General features: G+C 32.2%; 2 protein-coding genes across 4 annotated transcripts; one reads left to right on the top strand and one right to left on the bottom strand.

Annotated features, from left to right (window-relative positions):
- Positions 1–2,793: 2,793 nt before the first annotated feature.
- LOC149488462 (uncharacterized) lies at positions 2,794–3,972 on the bottom strand. Its single transcript, XM_089695596.1, has 2 exons — positions 3,757–3,972; positions 2,794–3,487 (listed from the first exon to the last, which is right to left on the bottom strand). The coding sequence occupies exons 1-2, from the start codon at positions 3,824–3,826 to the stop codon at positions 3,273–3,275; spliced, it is 285 nt and encodes a 94-aa protein (XP_089551722.1). The 5' UTR covers positions 3,827–3,972; the 3' UTR covers positions 2,794–3,272.
- Positions 3,973–5,684: 1,712 nt separating this feature from the next.
- Positions 5,685–15,478, top strand: tau (microtubule-associated protein tau). Of its 3 annotated transcripts, none has more exons than XM_089695599.1 (8): positions 5,685–5,732; positions 7,770–9,192; positions 9,337–9,380; positions 9,483–9,642; positions 9,734–9,942; positions 10,021–10,206; positions 11,376–11,546; positions 14,377–15,478. In XM_089695599.1, exons 1-8 carry the CDS (start codon positions 5,700–5,702, stop codon positions 14,620–14,622), a joined length of 2,472 nt encoding a protein of 823 aa, XP_089551725.1. In that variant the 5' UTR covers positions 5,685–5,699; the 3' UTR covers positions 14,623–15,478. The 3 variants fall into 3 exon arrangements, with proteins under 3 accessions (XP_089551725.1, XP_089551723.1, XP_089551724.1); XM_089695597.1 differs by lacking the exon at positions 14,377–15,478 and adding an exon at positions 11,934–13,423; XM_089695598.1 differs by lacking the exons at positions 11,376–11,546; positions 14,377–15,478 and adding an exon at positions 11,934–13,423.
- The last annotated feature ends 883 nt before the right edge of the window (positions 15,479–16,361 follow it).

Genomic DNA, 16,361 nt, shown 5'->3' on the forward strand with positions numbered 1-16,361 from the left:
AAGACTTATTGAATTTAATAAGATTTTAATAGTATCGACCGGCCTTCGTTCGAATACGCATGTAGAAATGGGATTGTGTAAAGTGCAATATGCCTGTATTATCATTTATCAGAATAATGTGATTCCTTTTTAGATTAGGATGTTTACAACTGACTATTCTTATGTACAATTACGTGATACGTGTCGCGTCCAAAATGTATAACGGAAAGAACCGGCCATTGAATAAATATTCCTGGTTTACGTGATAAGTCGTCTATAGCGTTGTCACTAGAAATACCGATAACACAAGTGGATATTCCATTTACTTCCTATTGTTTTCCACGTAATTGCTTTTATAACACAATTTTTATCAAGAATTCGATATTTTTATGACGTCAATTTGAAATTACGAAATTTATGTCTCTACTAAATAAATTATGTGACAAATATTAATAACTATAGTAGAGCCATTTTAATAGGCAACATTTGACAGTTCAACAAAATTCAACAACGTAACCTAGTAACGACAACATAGAATAACATGATATTTCGTTTTGTTAGAACTGCACATTTGCTTAACTTTTTTCAATTACGACCACATATTTATAATAATAATGACCGATACAAGTAATTTTAAGATTTCATTTTACTGATAAACCATTCTAAACATAATAAACAATTTCTGAATTGAAGAACTGACGTCGCTACAATTTTGTGTCAATAAACCTTTTTTCTTTTTAAATACCAGAGACGTTACTCTAAAAATCGAAATCTGACATCTAGAATCGAATGCATTGATTACTTGTGAATAAAAATCATCATAAATTAATAAATTCGATTGACAAATGCTTCAAATCCGTATCGATTAATTCACTTTAATCGATGTTTTTAAGCAGGTTACCTCTCTTCGAAGATAAAATTGATAGACGTCAAATGTTGCCTATTAAATTGGCTCGACTATAGGTGTGAACATGATATTATAATGAATATATTGTAATATTGTATGACGTCAAAATACTAATTTCTAGGAAGTTAATTTGATGATTTGTTTGAGTAATCAAATTGTTAATTAATAGATAGAGTCGCAAATTTCTTATGAATATGCAAATTAAGTATTCATTTATATTTGTTACTAGAGGTCCGCCCCGGCTTCGCCCGTGGTACATATTTCGCAATAAAAGGTAGCCTATGTCCTTTCTCGAGTATCAAAATATCTCCATACCAAATTTCATGCAAATTGGCTCAGTAGTTAAGGCGTGATTGAGTAACAGACAGACAGAGTTACTTTCGCATTTATAATATTAGTATGGATTAGGATCTTTGTGTAATATTCGATATAAAAAATGTATAAAAAATAATATTATTTTAATTGTTACCACGTACACGTACGCAAAAAAATAAAAAAATAAATGTTAAATTAGATTTATTACAGATTAATTATTCATGTCAATAAAAAAGTATTTGTGATGACTAATAAAATAAATTATACACCTACTTTATTTAATGCAAAAGGTTTTTCTAATCATAAACATTCAATTTCACTCTTTGTCTGACTCATAGCATGATTCACGAAACGAGGACTTTACAGGTTTTTTGTTTTAAAAGCAATGTCTCTTTTCTTAGCGATAGCTGTGTGTAGGTAACAATAAACTTTCTAACATAGGCTATCATTTAATTGCTAAGCAAGAAAAATAAATTGCAAGGAATATAACATTCTCAGATGTTAAATCTTCTTATCTTCTTATATATAAAAATGAATCGCAAAATGTGTTGGTAAGCGCATAACTCGAGAACGGCTGAACCGATTTCGATAATACTTTTTTTATTATATTCCTTGAAGTACGAGGATGGTTTTTATGTAGAGAAAACGTAAATATGTACCACGGGCGAAGCCGGGGCGGACCGCTAGTTAAATTATAATAATTAATAAGACCCACTTGTGAACGCAAGTACTTAGCTAATAACTTATACACCGAGTATGAATTAATTTGTCACATTATAGGGTGAGGGCAGAGGGTAGGTAATAGCAAAAATAATCACAATATTTCATAGCAGGTAATAGGTGGTAGTTTAAACGTAACGCAAGGGTGGAGTAAACATAGGAATATGAATAAAAAGTCAGAAACTTCTTTCTTTGATTCGTAACTAGCTTATTAGTTAATTTTCAGAGGTAAAATTAAATAAAGAGCATACAAGCATCAGGTTACCTGGGTCAGCTAAATCCCTATGGAGGAAAAATCTAGGTATCACGGAAGTTGTCAGGATTCGTAATGCAAAGGGGTTGTGATTCAAGTATCAATTTCAGCATTATCGTTGCTACGGTCTAATATTTGCTAAAATAATAATTGTGAAATAGCTTAGATATTATAAGTATACATCATTTATTTTAATACGGTAAAATTCAAATGGTAAAAAAAAACATATTTTTGACAACAAAATGAAGTTGTAAATGAAATAAATGTATAGTCCACTTTCATATTTTTAAATGATTGATACTTCTTCGGTCATTTCGACGTAAAAAATATTGGCCTTGGTTCTTATCTAAGAGTTTCGATACACTGTGTACATAATATTATGTTACATCTATTAATAACTGATTAAAATAGATACCAGAATAGGTTTGAGTTATAGATTTTGATAACGATAAATTAGATACCTACTAATGTATTAAATGTGTGTCAAATCAATTAATATTCTGTTAAAGAATCTATTACAAAAAAAATCATGAGCTTAAGGTATCTCTATTATTTAATATAGCGATATGTGTAAAAAATTCGGTTGAACATAGAATTAAAGTAAATAATAAGACAAATGTGTCACTTATATTAGATTTATTCAGAGATTCCATAATTTATATTATTGCTTTAATTATCACAATTGTTTTCTATTAATGACTTACATGTCTAAACCCAAAACAACATACATATGAAAAATTATTTACAATACAAAAATATTAAGCTGACTGTCTACTTCACTAAATTTGAATACTAGATAGCTATATAGCTTTTATTGAAATACAAACAAAAGGGTTTCAGTTGCATGAAACGTTAAACTCTCCATTCAGCTCGTGTAACAAAACGTTGCAACGAAAACAATCATAATTCCCCATTATATTCTATCCACCATTTGACTGTTTGGCAAAAGCTTCCTTGATACGTCTTACGTTTACGTGTACACATTTATTAACGTAATGATATATTTTTATTTGACTCATTTAAAAATTCGCTCTTCGGTATGGCAGCGTGCCATTATGCCATTAACTTCAACCATCATAAAAATAATTTCGCATGTTTTTATCCAATTCTGTGAGGGAAAAAGTTGCTCGGTTTCTCAGTTCGCGGTGGTGGTGTGTTCGGGATATTGTCCTGGACTCTCAGGAGCCATGGGTTGTCTATCCTCTGGGGTGGCGTTCCTTCCTTTCTTTCATTGCTGCCGGAAGGTGTTAGGTGAAGCAGAGGCAGCTTCGCTTTCGGGCTTGGCGGTTTTTCCGAATTAGGATGCATTTCGCCTGTAACAATTAAACACACTCATAAATAACAATGAAAACGGTAAATAATGTATGCATACACTTGGTTATTTAAACGAACAAATATATATGTATTTTGTAATATATTATAAAATAAACCGTTAAATCAAGGCTAGATGGAGAATGTAGAGCGATTAAAAACACATAAAATATTATCGTCAAGTACAATTTTTCTAAACATGAAAATTATTCAATGAAAGTATGTCTATATATTGAAAGAAAGAATAATCATTCAAAAACGTGTAACTCACTTTGTTCCAGGTGATTTAGCGTAATGTTTTCCAATCGCGAGTTAATAACTTCGACACCGTTTATAAACATTGGAACTCACTAACACTTCACTGTACGGAGGCTCGATATAAAATGCGCGATGTTGAGTTAAGATCGAAGTTTTATATTGTATCTGAGTCACATTTGGCAAGAAGCGCGGAGAACCACGTCACTGCAGTACACTGACGCGAGATTGTATGACGCTTGTATAATTTTCTTTCAGCTACGTATAGCATTTATCGGGCCTGTCACTCAATAATCATTGAGTGATAAGAACCAATATCTATTTACTTGCTGTTAATTTAATTATGATAATACCGTACGTATGATCATAGGCTAAATGTATAAAATATAATACAACTATATCGCTGATTAATATTATCGATAAATAAAATTAGAGCAGGCTAATAAAGCTTGTTCTTATTAACGATACTATTTTTATGTGCCCTCAGCTAATTATTGCGCTAATAAAGTATAAGATATTAGGATAATACCGCGTTATCTATTTTTTCAACGTTTTCTTTCGCCACTTAACACATTACCTCATTTTTTAAACACTCATTATTGATATAATTGTGTTAATTTACCAGATAAAACATGAGTACACAGACATAATATCCATTGAAATCTGGATAATCCTTATTCTTGCTTTTGTAGTCACTTAAAATGAATAAACGTCGAGTATTTTCGAGAGATTACTGCTTAAAATTCCTTACGCATCTATGAATAAGCTTATCTTGAAGGAAAACACTTAAATTTATCTAATGATTGTAACTTTATAAGTGTATCTACTTGGTACACAGTTAACGTAGGTATCATTTTTCCATAAATTCTTTGTTCTTGGTAGCAACTATTACGATTCATAGTTTTATCAATTTAAAATTTTGATTGATTACAAAGTCAGTGAAACAACGGTCAATTCACACTATCTGATAACGTACGAAAGTATGTCAACTTATAAAAATAATTAGAGATAACACAGTACATATTTTGAACTTCCTTGAAGAATTTTCCAACTAATTGAGCCTTAATTCGCGGACAAGGTTAAGTAAGTTTCCTTGAATAGTAATTGTGGTGACTGTAACATTGTATAGTCCCTTAAGGGAGTGTCCAGATTGTCGAGTCATGGCGATATTGACGAAATTCTTAGATATACAGTACATTTAGTTCCATACATCATAATATACATTCATCAAGATTCTTCTCGTGTTTAATCTTGGTTTTTATAAAAACTATAATTATAATTTAAGATTTATCTTATGAAAATATGTAGGTAAGTACTTTAAATAAAAGAGTTTTTTGTTTTTTATTACAAGTTACATTTTTACGATATAAAAAGAAACATGACTCAAACAAATGCAATTACGTTGGTTGTACATAAAGATGACGTTGGTTAATTTTTTGTTGATAATAAGTTACTTTTTATTGTAGAGTAGAAACATTTAGGTACCTATGCTTTTCTAGAGCAAATATTTCCAATAAATTCTAAACTGGTTTCATAATATGCATATCTATTAAGTATCTACGTAGAGATCACATCAATTGAAATGAATATTAATGATTTTATTATCATTATCATTGATTTACGAACATTCATCAGCTAACTGATATAAACTATTAACTTAAACCATAATTATTATCACGTATGTAGGGTTTCATAAGTAACGTAATAATCGTAGCTGTTATTTAGTTTATTCACTGTAAAGGGGTTTCACTGCAATTTTCATCAATCTACGTAGATCCGTGGTTTTATGCGTCAGCCGTGCACGAAGTTTTATTGATAGCACCGCTTGCGTGGAATCAAAATAATAAAAACTTATTGTTTTATAGTTTCAAGGAGATATCGCAAATAGGCGTCGAAATCATCGCGTGGATATGTCATAGAGATATATTATCGCTCCAAGATTTATTATAACCAAGAAGTATGGAGCAAACCCCGAATAACATCGTCAGTCGGGTAAGCCTTAAGGCTACACCAGCGCACAGGTTGACATCTGAATGCACTTTGCACATCAACTGGAAATTTCATTCGTACCAAGCGAAGTCAACAAACTCGAATCCACGCTGAATTAGCCTTACAATGTCAACCATTTAATGTGTAGAAATTTGTTTTCATCGCGTGCTAGAAAAATAAATTCTCAGTTATTTTAGGAAAATCATTTACATTTACGTCTATTATTTGGCGCTACATGTAAAATGACACACATTTGAAGGAAATTTTATGTGTTATGAAGTATTTGGTTTAATCACGTAAATATAAATAGATGCTTTCGTTCCACTTGCTTACTAAAATTAGTTCACTGAATAAATAGACAACAGTGATTACACTACTAATATGATATTATGTAGAGATGATGTGACGAATTAATATTCAATGTTATATGAATAATAATAATACAAACAAATAGTCTGTTCAAACATCGTATCTATTTTTTTTTATAGATAAATTCTAATTAGATAAAGGTATGCTACTCACAAAAATTCACAACTAAGATCCTTAGTACGTTCAAGTCAATGGTACAGACCACCAAAGAAAATAGTTTCTCTCTCATTACATTTTTGTAAAAAACTCACTAAGTTAGAAAATATGATAGGTACATCTTTACCATCAAGAAGTAATATCCCGAACATTAAATTATCAACCTATTTATGCACAAGAAATAACTCTACTAAAACCCAAATCGAGCGCATTAGGTTTATTTGTTTTGCATCTGCAGTCGAATAATAGTCCAAAATTTAGTGTAGTTTAATGTAAATCCAAGAGACTGAGTTGACGAACACTGTTATATAAGGCAATATGATCACGCGATCGACATTTTTGTAACGTGTAGCCTGCTAGTACCAATAAATTTATTGATTTTTCTTATACTACATATGTATTAGGTAAAATAGCTGCGTGGAATGAAACGCTCGTTAACTAAATCAGCTCTCAGGGTGACCTAATTCTTTTGTGTTTTATACTTATGATTCTTCTTGTTACGCAAAGAAAACTCTATTATGATAAAGGTTTAAATAGTATACACTACTAATTGTTTAGACCTTTTAAATACATTTTGCTTGATGATTTAAGTAGGTATACCTATGTAAATTGAAGAAACTAAAAATTAAAACGAAGTACATCACTACAACATAGTATAAAACAAAGTCGCTTTCTCTGTCCCTATGTCCCTATGTATGCTTAAATCTTTAAAACTACGCAACGGATTTTGATGCGGTTTTTTTAATACATAGATAGAGTGATTCAAGAGGAAGGTTTTAGTATATAATTTATTATGTTTTAGACAAAGCGGGCGAAGCCGCGGGCGGAAAGCTACTACTAGTAGGATAATTTCAGTATTTCTTGAATTCCATTTCATTAGTAGGACGTTTGCATTTTAAAATCAGCCGTGCTTTGACCTAGTAGCCGAGTTCGTGTCAATTTGTGTTCGTGGGGCTTTGCTTGGTTTACTGGCAAGGTTTGAATTTTTTTTAACTACGAAACAAAGTGTTTACTTAATTAATAGCCGAAAGCCAAACCAGAGGGTTATTACATTTGAAAGCAAAATGATTCTAAGTAGGTAAAGTAATTCATTTCAACATAATATGACTAAATAGTCATTTTTTCGAACCTATCCATTATTCTTTCTATATCTTGATGTCGATATAATAATTAATATACCTAAATATCTATTCTTCTAGGGAGTTATTGTCAAATCTGTTTCTAGTACCGATATCGCCGCCTTACTTCACCCCTTCAGTTTTTTCTCCAGTATAAATTTTATTCAGATTTATTGACACAGAAATTGCAATTGAAAACGACGTCTACTTTATTTGGAAATAATATTTTGAATTTAATTTAAAGTTCATGAATTAATCAAAGAAACTTCTAAGAAATTACTTTGGGAAATCATGCTGTCATAATATTATTTCTCAGTGTAAAATTTTTGAAACTGCTAATATTTATAATAAGTATTTATACATTAAAGTATATTCATTTACTATTTGTCTTTTAAAGCCATCGGTAGAGAATCGTGCTCCGGGTATTCAGAACGGCAGTGAGTCAACTGTACCAAATCCATCATTTGTTCGGCCGCCTCTTACCAGAAACGACTCTCGTTCTGCATTTCCATCGCCAGCGCCTCGTCCGGCTGCACCACAGTTGCAACAGAGACCCCAGTTTCAACCAGGAGGATCAGTGACAAACTCTCCACAATTGGGTCCTCGTCCTGGAGCCCCTGTACCTAGAGGACCTATTACTGGTGCACCTGGATCGCAGCCAATTCGTCACCAGGCACCTTATTTGCGGCCAGGAGGCCCTCAATCTATAAATCCACAGCAAGGACCAAGGCCACAACCAAGCCCTACACAACTGTCACAGAGACCGCCTGTACCTAACAATTTACAATTCGGTCCTCGCCAACCTCCTCAATTTGGAAGTGCATCTACACCTGAAGGTGCAAGACCGAGTATAAATTCTCAATTGAACGGCTCATCAAAACAAAATCCAGCACAGATTACAGGTCAACTTTCAAGACAATCATCACAGGGCTCTTTAAATAATACTGATTCTCCTCAGTCGTATCAAAGCAAACCAGTCAACCTGGATAATCAAAATAATCCCAATGAAAATCAAAATGTTAATAAGGCCGAAAGTAACAATGAAATGCCTGGGGCAGGAAAAGCGCGAAGTTTCAGCATTGCGGCAGCACCAGGTGCACCGAGCCCACTCAAAATGGAAGACGATAGGCGCAAATCAGTTAGTGCCGTCAGCGGAAGAATTGATGAAATAGGTGCAAGGAATCTCGGTCTTGGACAGATTCAAGAAATACGAGGAAGTAAGGACGCTTTAGGCTCAAGAGAAAGCGTTAGATCAGAAGCATCCAATGAAGGTACAAAAGATGTAACTGATAGACCAGAATCGCGTTTGGCAGGATCCAAAATGACAGAATCTTTTATGGGATCACTTTCTAATTTGACAAACAAAAAGAAAACAAACGATGATGATGATGTTGTTTCACAAAACAACTTAAGTGTGGGCAAAAATGATTCCATGCAAAATAAGACAGAGCTATCAGATCGTTCACCTTCGCTGACACGTAGTGATGATTCTCCGGAGCCCAAGAATATTTCGCAAAATTCTGTTCTATCTAACAAATCCCAAAGTGTAACCCCTGAACCACAAAGACCAAAGACACCAAAAATTGAAATACAGCAAGACACAAATTTGGAATCTAAAAAGAGTGCGAGTCCTTCAACACCGAATAGGCCACTTTCGAAATCTCCGTTACTGGAATCAAAATCCCCCATACCCGATTCAAAACCACCAACCCAATTAAAGAAAAAGACTTCAGAGCTTAATACAGCGGGACACACACCAGTAGATTCAAAAAGGTCTACTCCTCGGAAAGTTGTTTCTGCACCCAAATCAAGACCGAAAGGTAATTTAGAACTAATTTTAACTTAAGGATTTCTAACAATTATTTGAGATGACTCAACGCTGACTGTGTGTTTATGAAACATTTATCTTTATTTTTTATTAAACAACTTATTACTATTTCTTAACTATATGCATCTCGTTTTAGATGGTGACAATGACAGCGGAGTCGACGAATCTACTCAAGGAAATGTAAGTTATTATATTTCAAATCATCCCAAATAAATCTCAATATTATGTAATAATTTATTAACAAAAAGATAAAATTTTAATACTATGTATACCTTTTCACAGGACCTCAATGGATCTCCTGGATCACCCAACAAAACCTTACCAAGCAAATTACCTACTAAAGAGAAATCAAGCAGCAGCCTAAAACCAAGTCTTTCAAGATCTTCAAGCAAGAGTGCTACTGCAAAAACACCCGAAAATCCTCCACCATCGGAAAAGAAAAGTAAGTTGTTTTTTTTATTTGTTTAAAAAAGACGTACGTACCTACTTATTTTGAAATTTGATCACTTATAATTTATATATTATTTTTATAGAAGTTCCAATGAATAAGGTTCAAGTTGGCAATGCACCATCTCCCAACATCAAGACAGTGAAATCGAAGATTGGATCTTTGGAAAATACAACTTACAAACCAGGGGGTGGAAAAGTTAAAATTGAAAACCGAAAACTCGATTTTAACAAGGTAACTCCAAAGATTGCTGCCAAAAATGATGCTTACACTCCGAGTGGTGGAGCTAAGAAGGTATGTAATATCGAAGACAATTAACATATTTTCAATTATAACTAACCATTAAGTTTTATAATATTTGTACATCTATAGATTACGACGACAAAATTGGAATGGAATGCCAAATCCAAAATAGGATCTCTACAGAACACATCATACAAACCAGGCGGTGGCGATAAGAAGATAGAGACGGTAAAGTTGGATTTCAAGGAAAAAGCCAAACCCAAGGTGGCTTCGACAGTTAATATTACACACAAACCAGGCGGTGGTGCTGTTAAGGTAAATTTTTAAATTTTTTTATAGAAACGTTAGTACGAACACTCACGAAAATTATCTAGGTGTATTTGGCATAATAATCAAAGTGGTAAGGGCTAAATCTTCGATGTGAGTACTGGATAAATTTGAGCAACCGAGCACTGTAGGTAAATTTAAATTTTTGTATTTTGCAAAATTGATGATTTGTTAGATGGTATTAAATACAATTGCCTATTAGTATACACACAAATTATGACGCTTATTATTATTGGCAAAGTCTTGTAAAATTTTATTTAAATCTATCTTTCCTTAGAGATCTATAACAAAACCTGGAACAAGAGAAGTAAGTCCAACGAATTTTGTATTTGATATTGTGAGCTTTTGTTGTGCACATCTTTTCTTAGCGCAATTGGCAATCAGAGAAGTTCCTAATCGAGTGTAAAGTCAATTACAGTCAGCGATATAATGGGCCTGTAATCTGTATGTAAACAAAAATTATCATTTAAAATACATTAAAATATCCTGTACGGGTATTGTTTCTAGTTCATTAAATGGGAGTTACCAAGATGGAGAGCGTCGAATAGACGGTCTCATTTGCTTTTAGTACGGTGTCAGGTCAGTTTGGATGCTATAGAGTAAATACATCATAGGACATTGTTAATGGAAGATGTGTTGTCGCTAGGACTCTGTTGAGGCTGTTTGCCACGCTGCATTGTTTGCGATGAAAATCAATAATAGTGTGAATGGGAATGTCCAGCCTATATGCATAATATTTATGTATTCTATTTCAGCACATGACACTTATGATTAAAATGAAATATATGTTTATTATTAATATTATTTTATTCAAATTGACAACATTGGATAATCATCTTAGGGATAATCATACAAATGCCGTCATACGCACGCAAAAAATGTTTGAAATAATTAAATATTATTATTGTTGATAAGTATCTATTATACCTTTGCTATTCACCAAGCTACATAAAAAATTATACTGCAGTAACACATAGGAACATTGAAATGCAAAGCAAACAAATATTGAATGTTTACAACTTTACAACCACCACATAAATAAAGACTGATATTTCAGCACAACAATTCTTATATATCCATGCTCTATTTTATAATGTATGCTTTTATATTTTATATATGCGTGTCACTTTACTGTATAATGCACAAATTTTAAACAGATTGAAAACCAAAAGTTGGAATTCAAAGCACAAAGCAAAGTGGGCTCCCTCGACAACGTCAAACACAAACCAGGAGGTGGAGACATCAAAATATTCGATGATAAAGATTACATAAAGCAGATCGGTGGGCACTCCCCCCTCCCCAACAGCCACGGCCAGTCCCGGCAGGAGGTGAGACCGAGCCCTTGAGCGCTGGCCCTTATGTTTACTTCCGTTTTTGTTTTGAGTTTGCTCCTGTGTTTTGTTTACTGGTGAAGGTGTCATCCTCATTGCGATAAATATTCACATCGTTCATTTTGTTTCAGCCAGAGTACATATACACATTTTATTGACTAAGGGTAAAGGTATTTTGTGTCGCGTGACTCCATTATATCTATCGACTAACTTGTTAGATGTTTTGTTTTGGTTTGGATTGTTATTTTTTGGGCTTTTGTTCTAATTCACTTTAAGTTTCCCTTCCTATCGTATCGTTTACTTCTTTTATAACCATGTGTTTATGGAACTTTGAACCATTGGTATCTGAAATATTTAACAGTGAATTTAATTTTTCTCTCATAGAGTCCAGTACCGCCATCACAGCAGCCTCCGAAAGCGGACGAGAATCTTAATGAGCAACAGAGTTAAAGCACAGAGCGAAAAACTTCGACATTTCGATACTAATTTTTAACTAAAAGAGTCCAAACATTTTATACATTTTTTTATCTTCTTTATTACTAATTTTAACTTTAAAATTATTTGTATCGTCTAATTCATAAATAATAGAGACTAAGCCATTTTATGTCGACTCAGCATATCTTACAGACAATATAGATAATTATTGGGTATTAATTATAATCCACCCTTGTAGGGATTCTGGTTTTCTCACTGTTTGACCTTTTCATTTATAGACTGTAAGAAACCTCATTTTAAAATATAATTTTGCAAAGACAACTAAAGGTGCCAATGTAGATTCGATTTTTTTATTGTATCATATTAACATTCAATTGTTTTTCACAACGTTTCATAGTTTTCAAATGCGTACCTAGTACGTACCAATTTTTGTTAATTTACCACTACACTATGTAATTCTCACTTCATGTTGTATTAGCACAGTAATTTTATGTTATGTTTTGTAAGTACCACAAATTAGAAACACTGGTATATAACTACACTTTGAAATACAATAGTCCTGGATTTGGGAAATGATAACATGATTATCATCTTTTGTCTACGTAATATTGTATCGTCCTTATACATACATATACTTATACGTAATATAGTATTTACAGAAACATGAATAAACTTGTAATATTAATTAATTATCGATATATATGTTAATAATGCACCTCTTCATAAGCTTATTGTCACTCATGTTATTAAGTATCACAGCAATCAGTGTATCATCCAAATATTATTTATTAATTAGGTACGAGTATATAGATGTTACAAATGGTACTCGATCAAATTGTTGCTATTAGTTATTTTAATTATTCCTTAGTAATAATTGATAGTTTTGGAACGCGAAGGTGAACGTGGTAAGACGAACGACAATTTTCTGAACATACACTATCAAGGTCAAACGATTTCAAATTGAAGCTGAAAATTTTTGAGACAAATTGACGAACTAGGTATGTCCAGGAAATTGCGTTTGGGAGATTGACTGATGAAAGTTAGAATAATATGTTTTGTATATGTATCTATTAATTATTATAATATGAAATAATTAGATTAGGTAGATGTATCGATTTAATGTTGATGCTTTGAAGTCACAGCTTTGTTTGCATTGTCACTATTGTTACATGTTAGTCGGCTGCATTTCAAGAAAATAATTAAGTATACAATTAAATTAAACGGTATTTCTATTGTATTGGATTTATATATAGTATTGATGCGATTTTCTGACAAATTGATACTATTATTATCCCACAAGAACACAAAAGTATTTACAGTAGTATTTAATATTGAAACATTTTGGATTACAAGTTATTCATCCGTTTTAATATGTAAACCTACATACATGTACTGTATTTGTAACTGTCAAATTTAATACAGATTAACGTATTAATGTACGACACTTGTTTTATTTCATTTTCTTTTTATTTTCTGCTTGTAGATTTGTTTTGCATATTTTATAATTAACCATGATCAAAACCATCCTAGTTGAAATATTTCATCGCACCGAGCACTTGGTAGAAAGCTTGTAAATTGGAGATTCTAGGTGAGTACGTCACTTATTTATAATAAAACGTTTAACAGAACTTGAAAGAGAATAAAATATGTGTAGGTTCATAAATATAAAGTAGAAACATATTTTTCAGACCATTAAATATTGTTTTGATTAACTAAGAGAATAATGGATTTTCCTCATGTGGGCGATTTTCTAGTCAAATGAAGGCTCAAAGAAGGCTCGAAGGCTATCATGCTCTATGTTATCTATAATATAATATACATTTATTGGAACTTTAAATTCATATGAGTAGAGGAAAACCATAAGCAATTGTTTAATTAGGTAGCTACGTAAGAATCCCAATGTTAATGGTTTTTTGTGAAAAGGAACCGGTACTTCCCACAGCTGGTAATTTGAAATCCGTCAACAAAAAACTTTGTAATCAGCGAATAATTTTGAACTAAAACCATATTTTATTATTAGATACAGTTGCATTTTTTGGTTATGAAGTTGACGTGAATTTATTTAGTCAAAAAGTAAAGTTATTAATATGTGATATTACAATAATTTCAATTAGAGCAATCACTTTATTATCTATTTGTCGGGATATTCATACCAACCGATATTTCAGAAATATAAGAAAATCTAATACTATGTTGTATAATGTATATTCAAGAACATTGACCAACTTATCATAAAGCCAAACTGTCGAAATGACTACCATAGTATACCATATTACATCAATCTCAAATGTGTAGCCAAGCCCTCATAAGAGGCCCGTGTCCCTGCAGTGGGAACGTATGTGGGCTGATCATGATGTAGATGGTCCAATCTGTAGCAAACAACAAATTTCAGGGTGACTTTTACATGGAAGAGTGGGAGGAGGAGCGTCCATTGACCCGCAGTCGCTCCGCTCGGTTCTCCCGCACGCCGCGCACACCACGCGCCATGTCGCCGCGCAAACCAGACGAAGACAGATTCCTTCGCAATACTTGCACTAGGAAGTCCTCTAACCGACCAATCAGTGCTAGAGACCCGCCTCGTATGACGTGTTCTAGACGCTCGTCTATTACACACCGTCCTGCTTTTACTGTGTATTAATCGCAGTACAGATAACTTACAGGTTTTTTGTATCACAATATTATTTGAATTAAAGTAGCAAGCTCGTCAATGTGTCTTGTTATTGGAAATGTAATTCTGAATTATATTTTTTTTGAGTTGAGCAACCTGAGATTCTCTTGCGAATCCTCAATCTAATTTTGTATAAGGTTATATAAACTTCACTTATTTCACATGTAGGGAGTACCTAAAACATTTTACACTAACTACACACTAGTACTCGTAGTTTATTAATAGGACTTTTTTTGGTGTGGGTTTTTTCAAGAGCATCAATCACTGACTATGTCGTAAGAATAGAATAGCTGAGTTTAATATTCAAAAATAACTATAAAAAGATGGAATTTTACAATACCATACCGACCAATTGTTAGACGATGTATCATCAACAATATTTTATTGTGGATGTTTGTGTTTGTGTATCGTTACCCGATCGTCTATAATATAATCGGCTCAATAAATTGTAACCAAAGCAATTTTTCATAAACAAGCTTCTGCCCGTGACTCGTCAGCAGTGCGGGAGGTTTTTTAATCAACATCAAGGTCTTTTGGATTGCCTATATTCATGTAATTTTATTTCAATTTGGGCGTCATTTTTCGTAAACATCGTATCTTCAAAAACTTTTCCAATTATACTTAATATCATATTATGTAACATAAACGAAAACTTAATTACATAAACCTTATTTCTATTGTCATTCCGTACAACAGTTACAAATAATTAATTCTTGGTTTGATATAATATTGTAAACAAAATTATTTCAATATCATAATTAAACTGAACATTACAAAAACTGCACAGTAGTGACTTCGTTGTATGTAAACGTGTTGATTTCTGTAGCTGTTCATCAATAAAATATATATGAAAGACTGTCGTTTTATTTTCCTTTTACCACCATTTCAGTTACCTGTCTCTAGAAGTGAGTATGTATTGCTCTTATATGGGATTCGAACCCAAATTATCAATATAAGGTTCCTATATTAAAATTATTGGTCTTACTTATCTTAAAAGAATCATAGTCATTGTAGAAGATTGTGAATAGGTTGAATGAAACAACATTTTTTTATATATTATTTAATTGGTGTACATGGTTATGCATTATAATATTTTATTCAATTGTTAATTTATTAAATTATGGCACTTAACATAATAATATCTTTAAACAATACATATACAAATGGATGATGAATGTCTAATCGGAACACAGGATTTTCGAAATTAACTTAATCATAATATATTCGGAATTATTTCTCAGTCGTTCGTTGAAGTTCGCAGGATAACGAAAGCCTCTTTTTATTATTTTCATTTTTATAAGAAAATAAATTTTTAACTCAATAAAACTTATTGATCCCAATCGTAAATTATAAATTAAATTTTCACGCAAAAAGTATAACTTAAAGTTTGTACGCAGTCTCACCATTCACCTCGATTAAACTTTCACAAACGCGCAGGAATTATTTTATCTATAAAACAAGCATTCAATATCTTTTCATACAAACTGTTAAAAACTTACGACTAACAAACTCCGCTATTTTAAATACATATACGCTAACTTCCAAAGCGATTAATTTTAAGCAATAGAAGCGAGCTATATTAGAATAATATTTTAGTATTAATTTATAGAACTGTGTGAACAATTTAAGGCATGTTATTTCGCTAATTCTATACGGTTATTAGACTGTTCGAGTAACAACTATTTATACATAATCTGTGGAAGCATTCC

Source organism: Colias philodice, chromosome 5 (genome assembly GCF_061535455.1).
Source record: "Colias philodice isolate Cphi_HAF_F1 chromosome 5, ilColPhil1 Martin Lab GWU primary, whole genome shotgun sequence".
NCBI classification, from domain to species: Eukaryota; Metazoa; Arthropoda; class Insecta; order Lepidoptera; family Pieridae; genus Colias; species Colias philodice.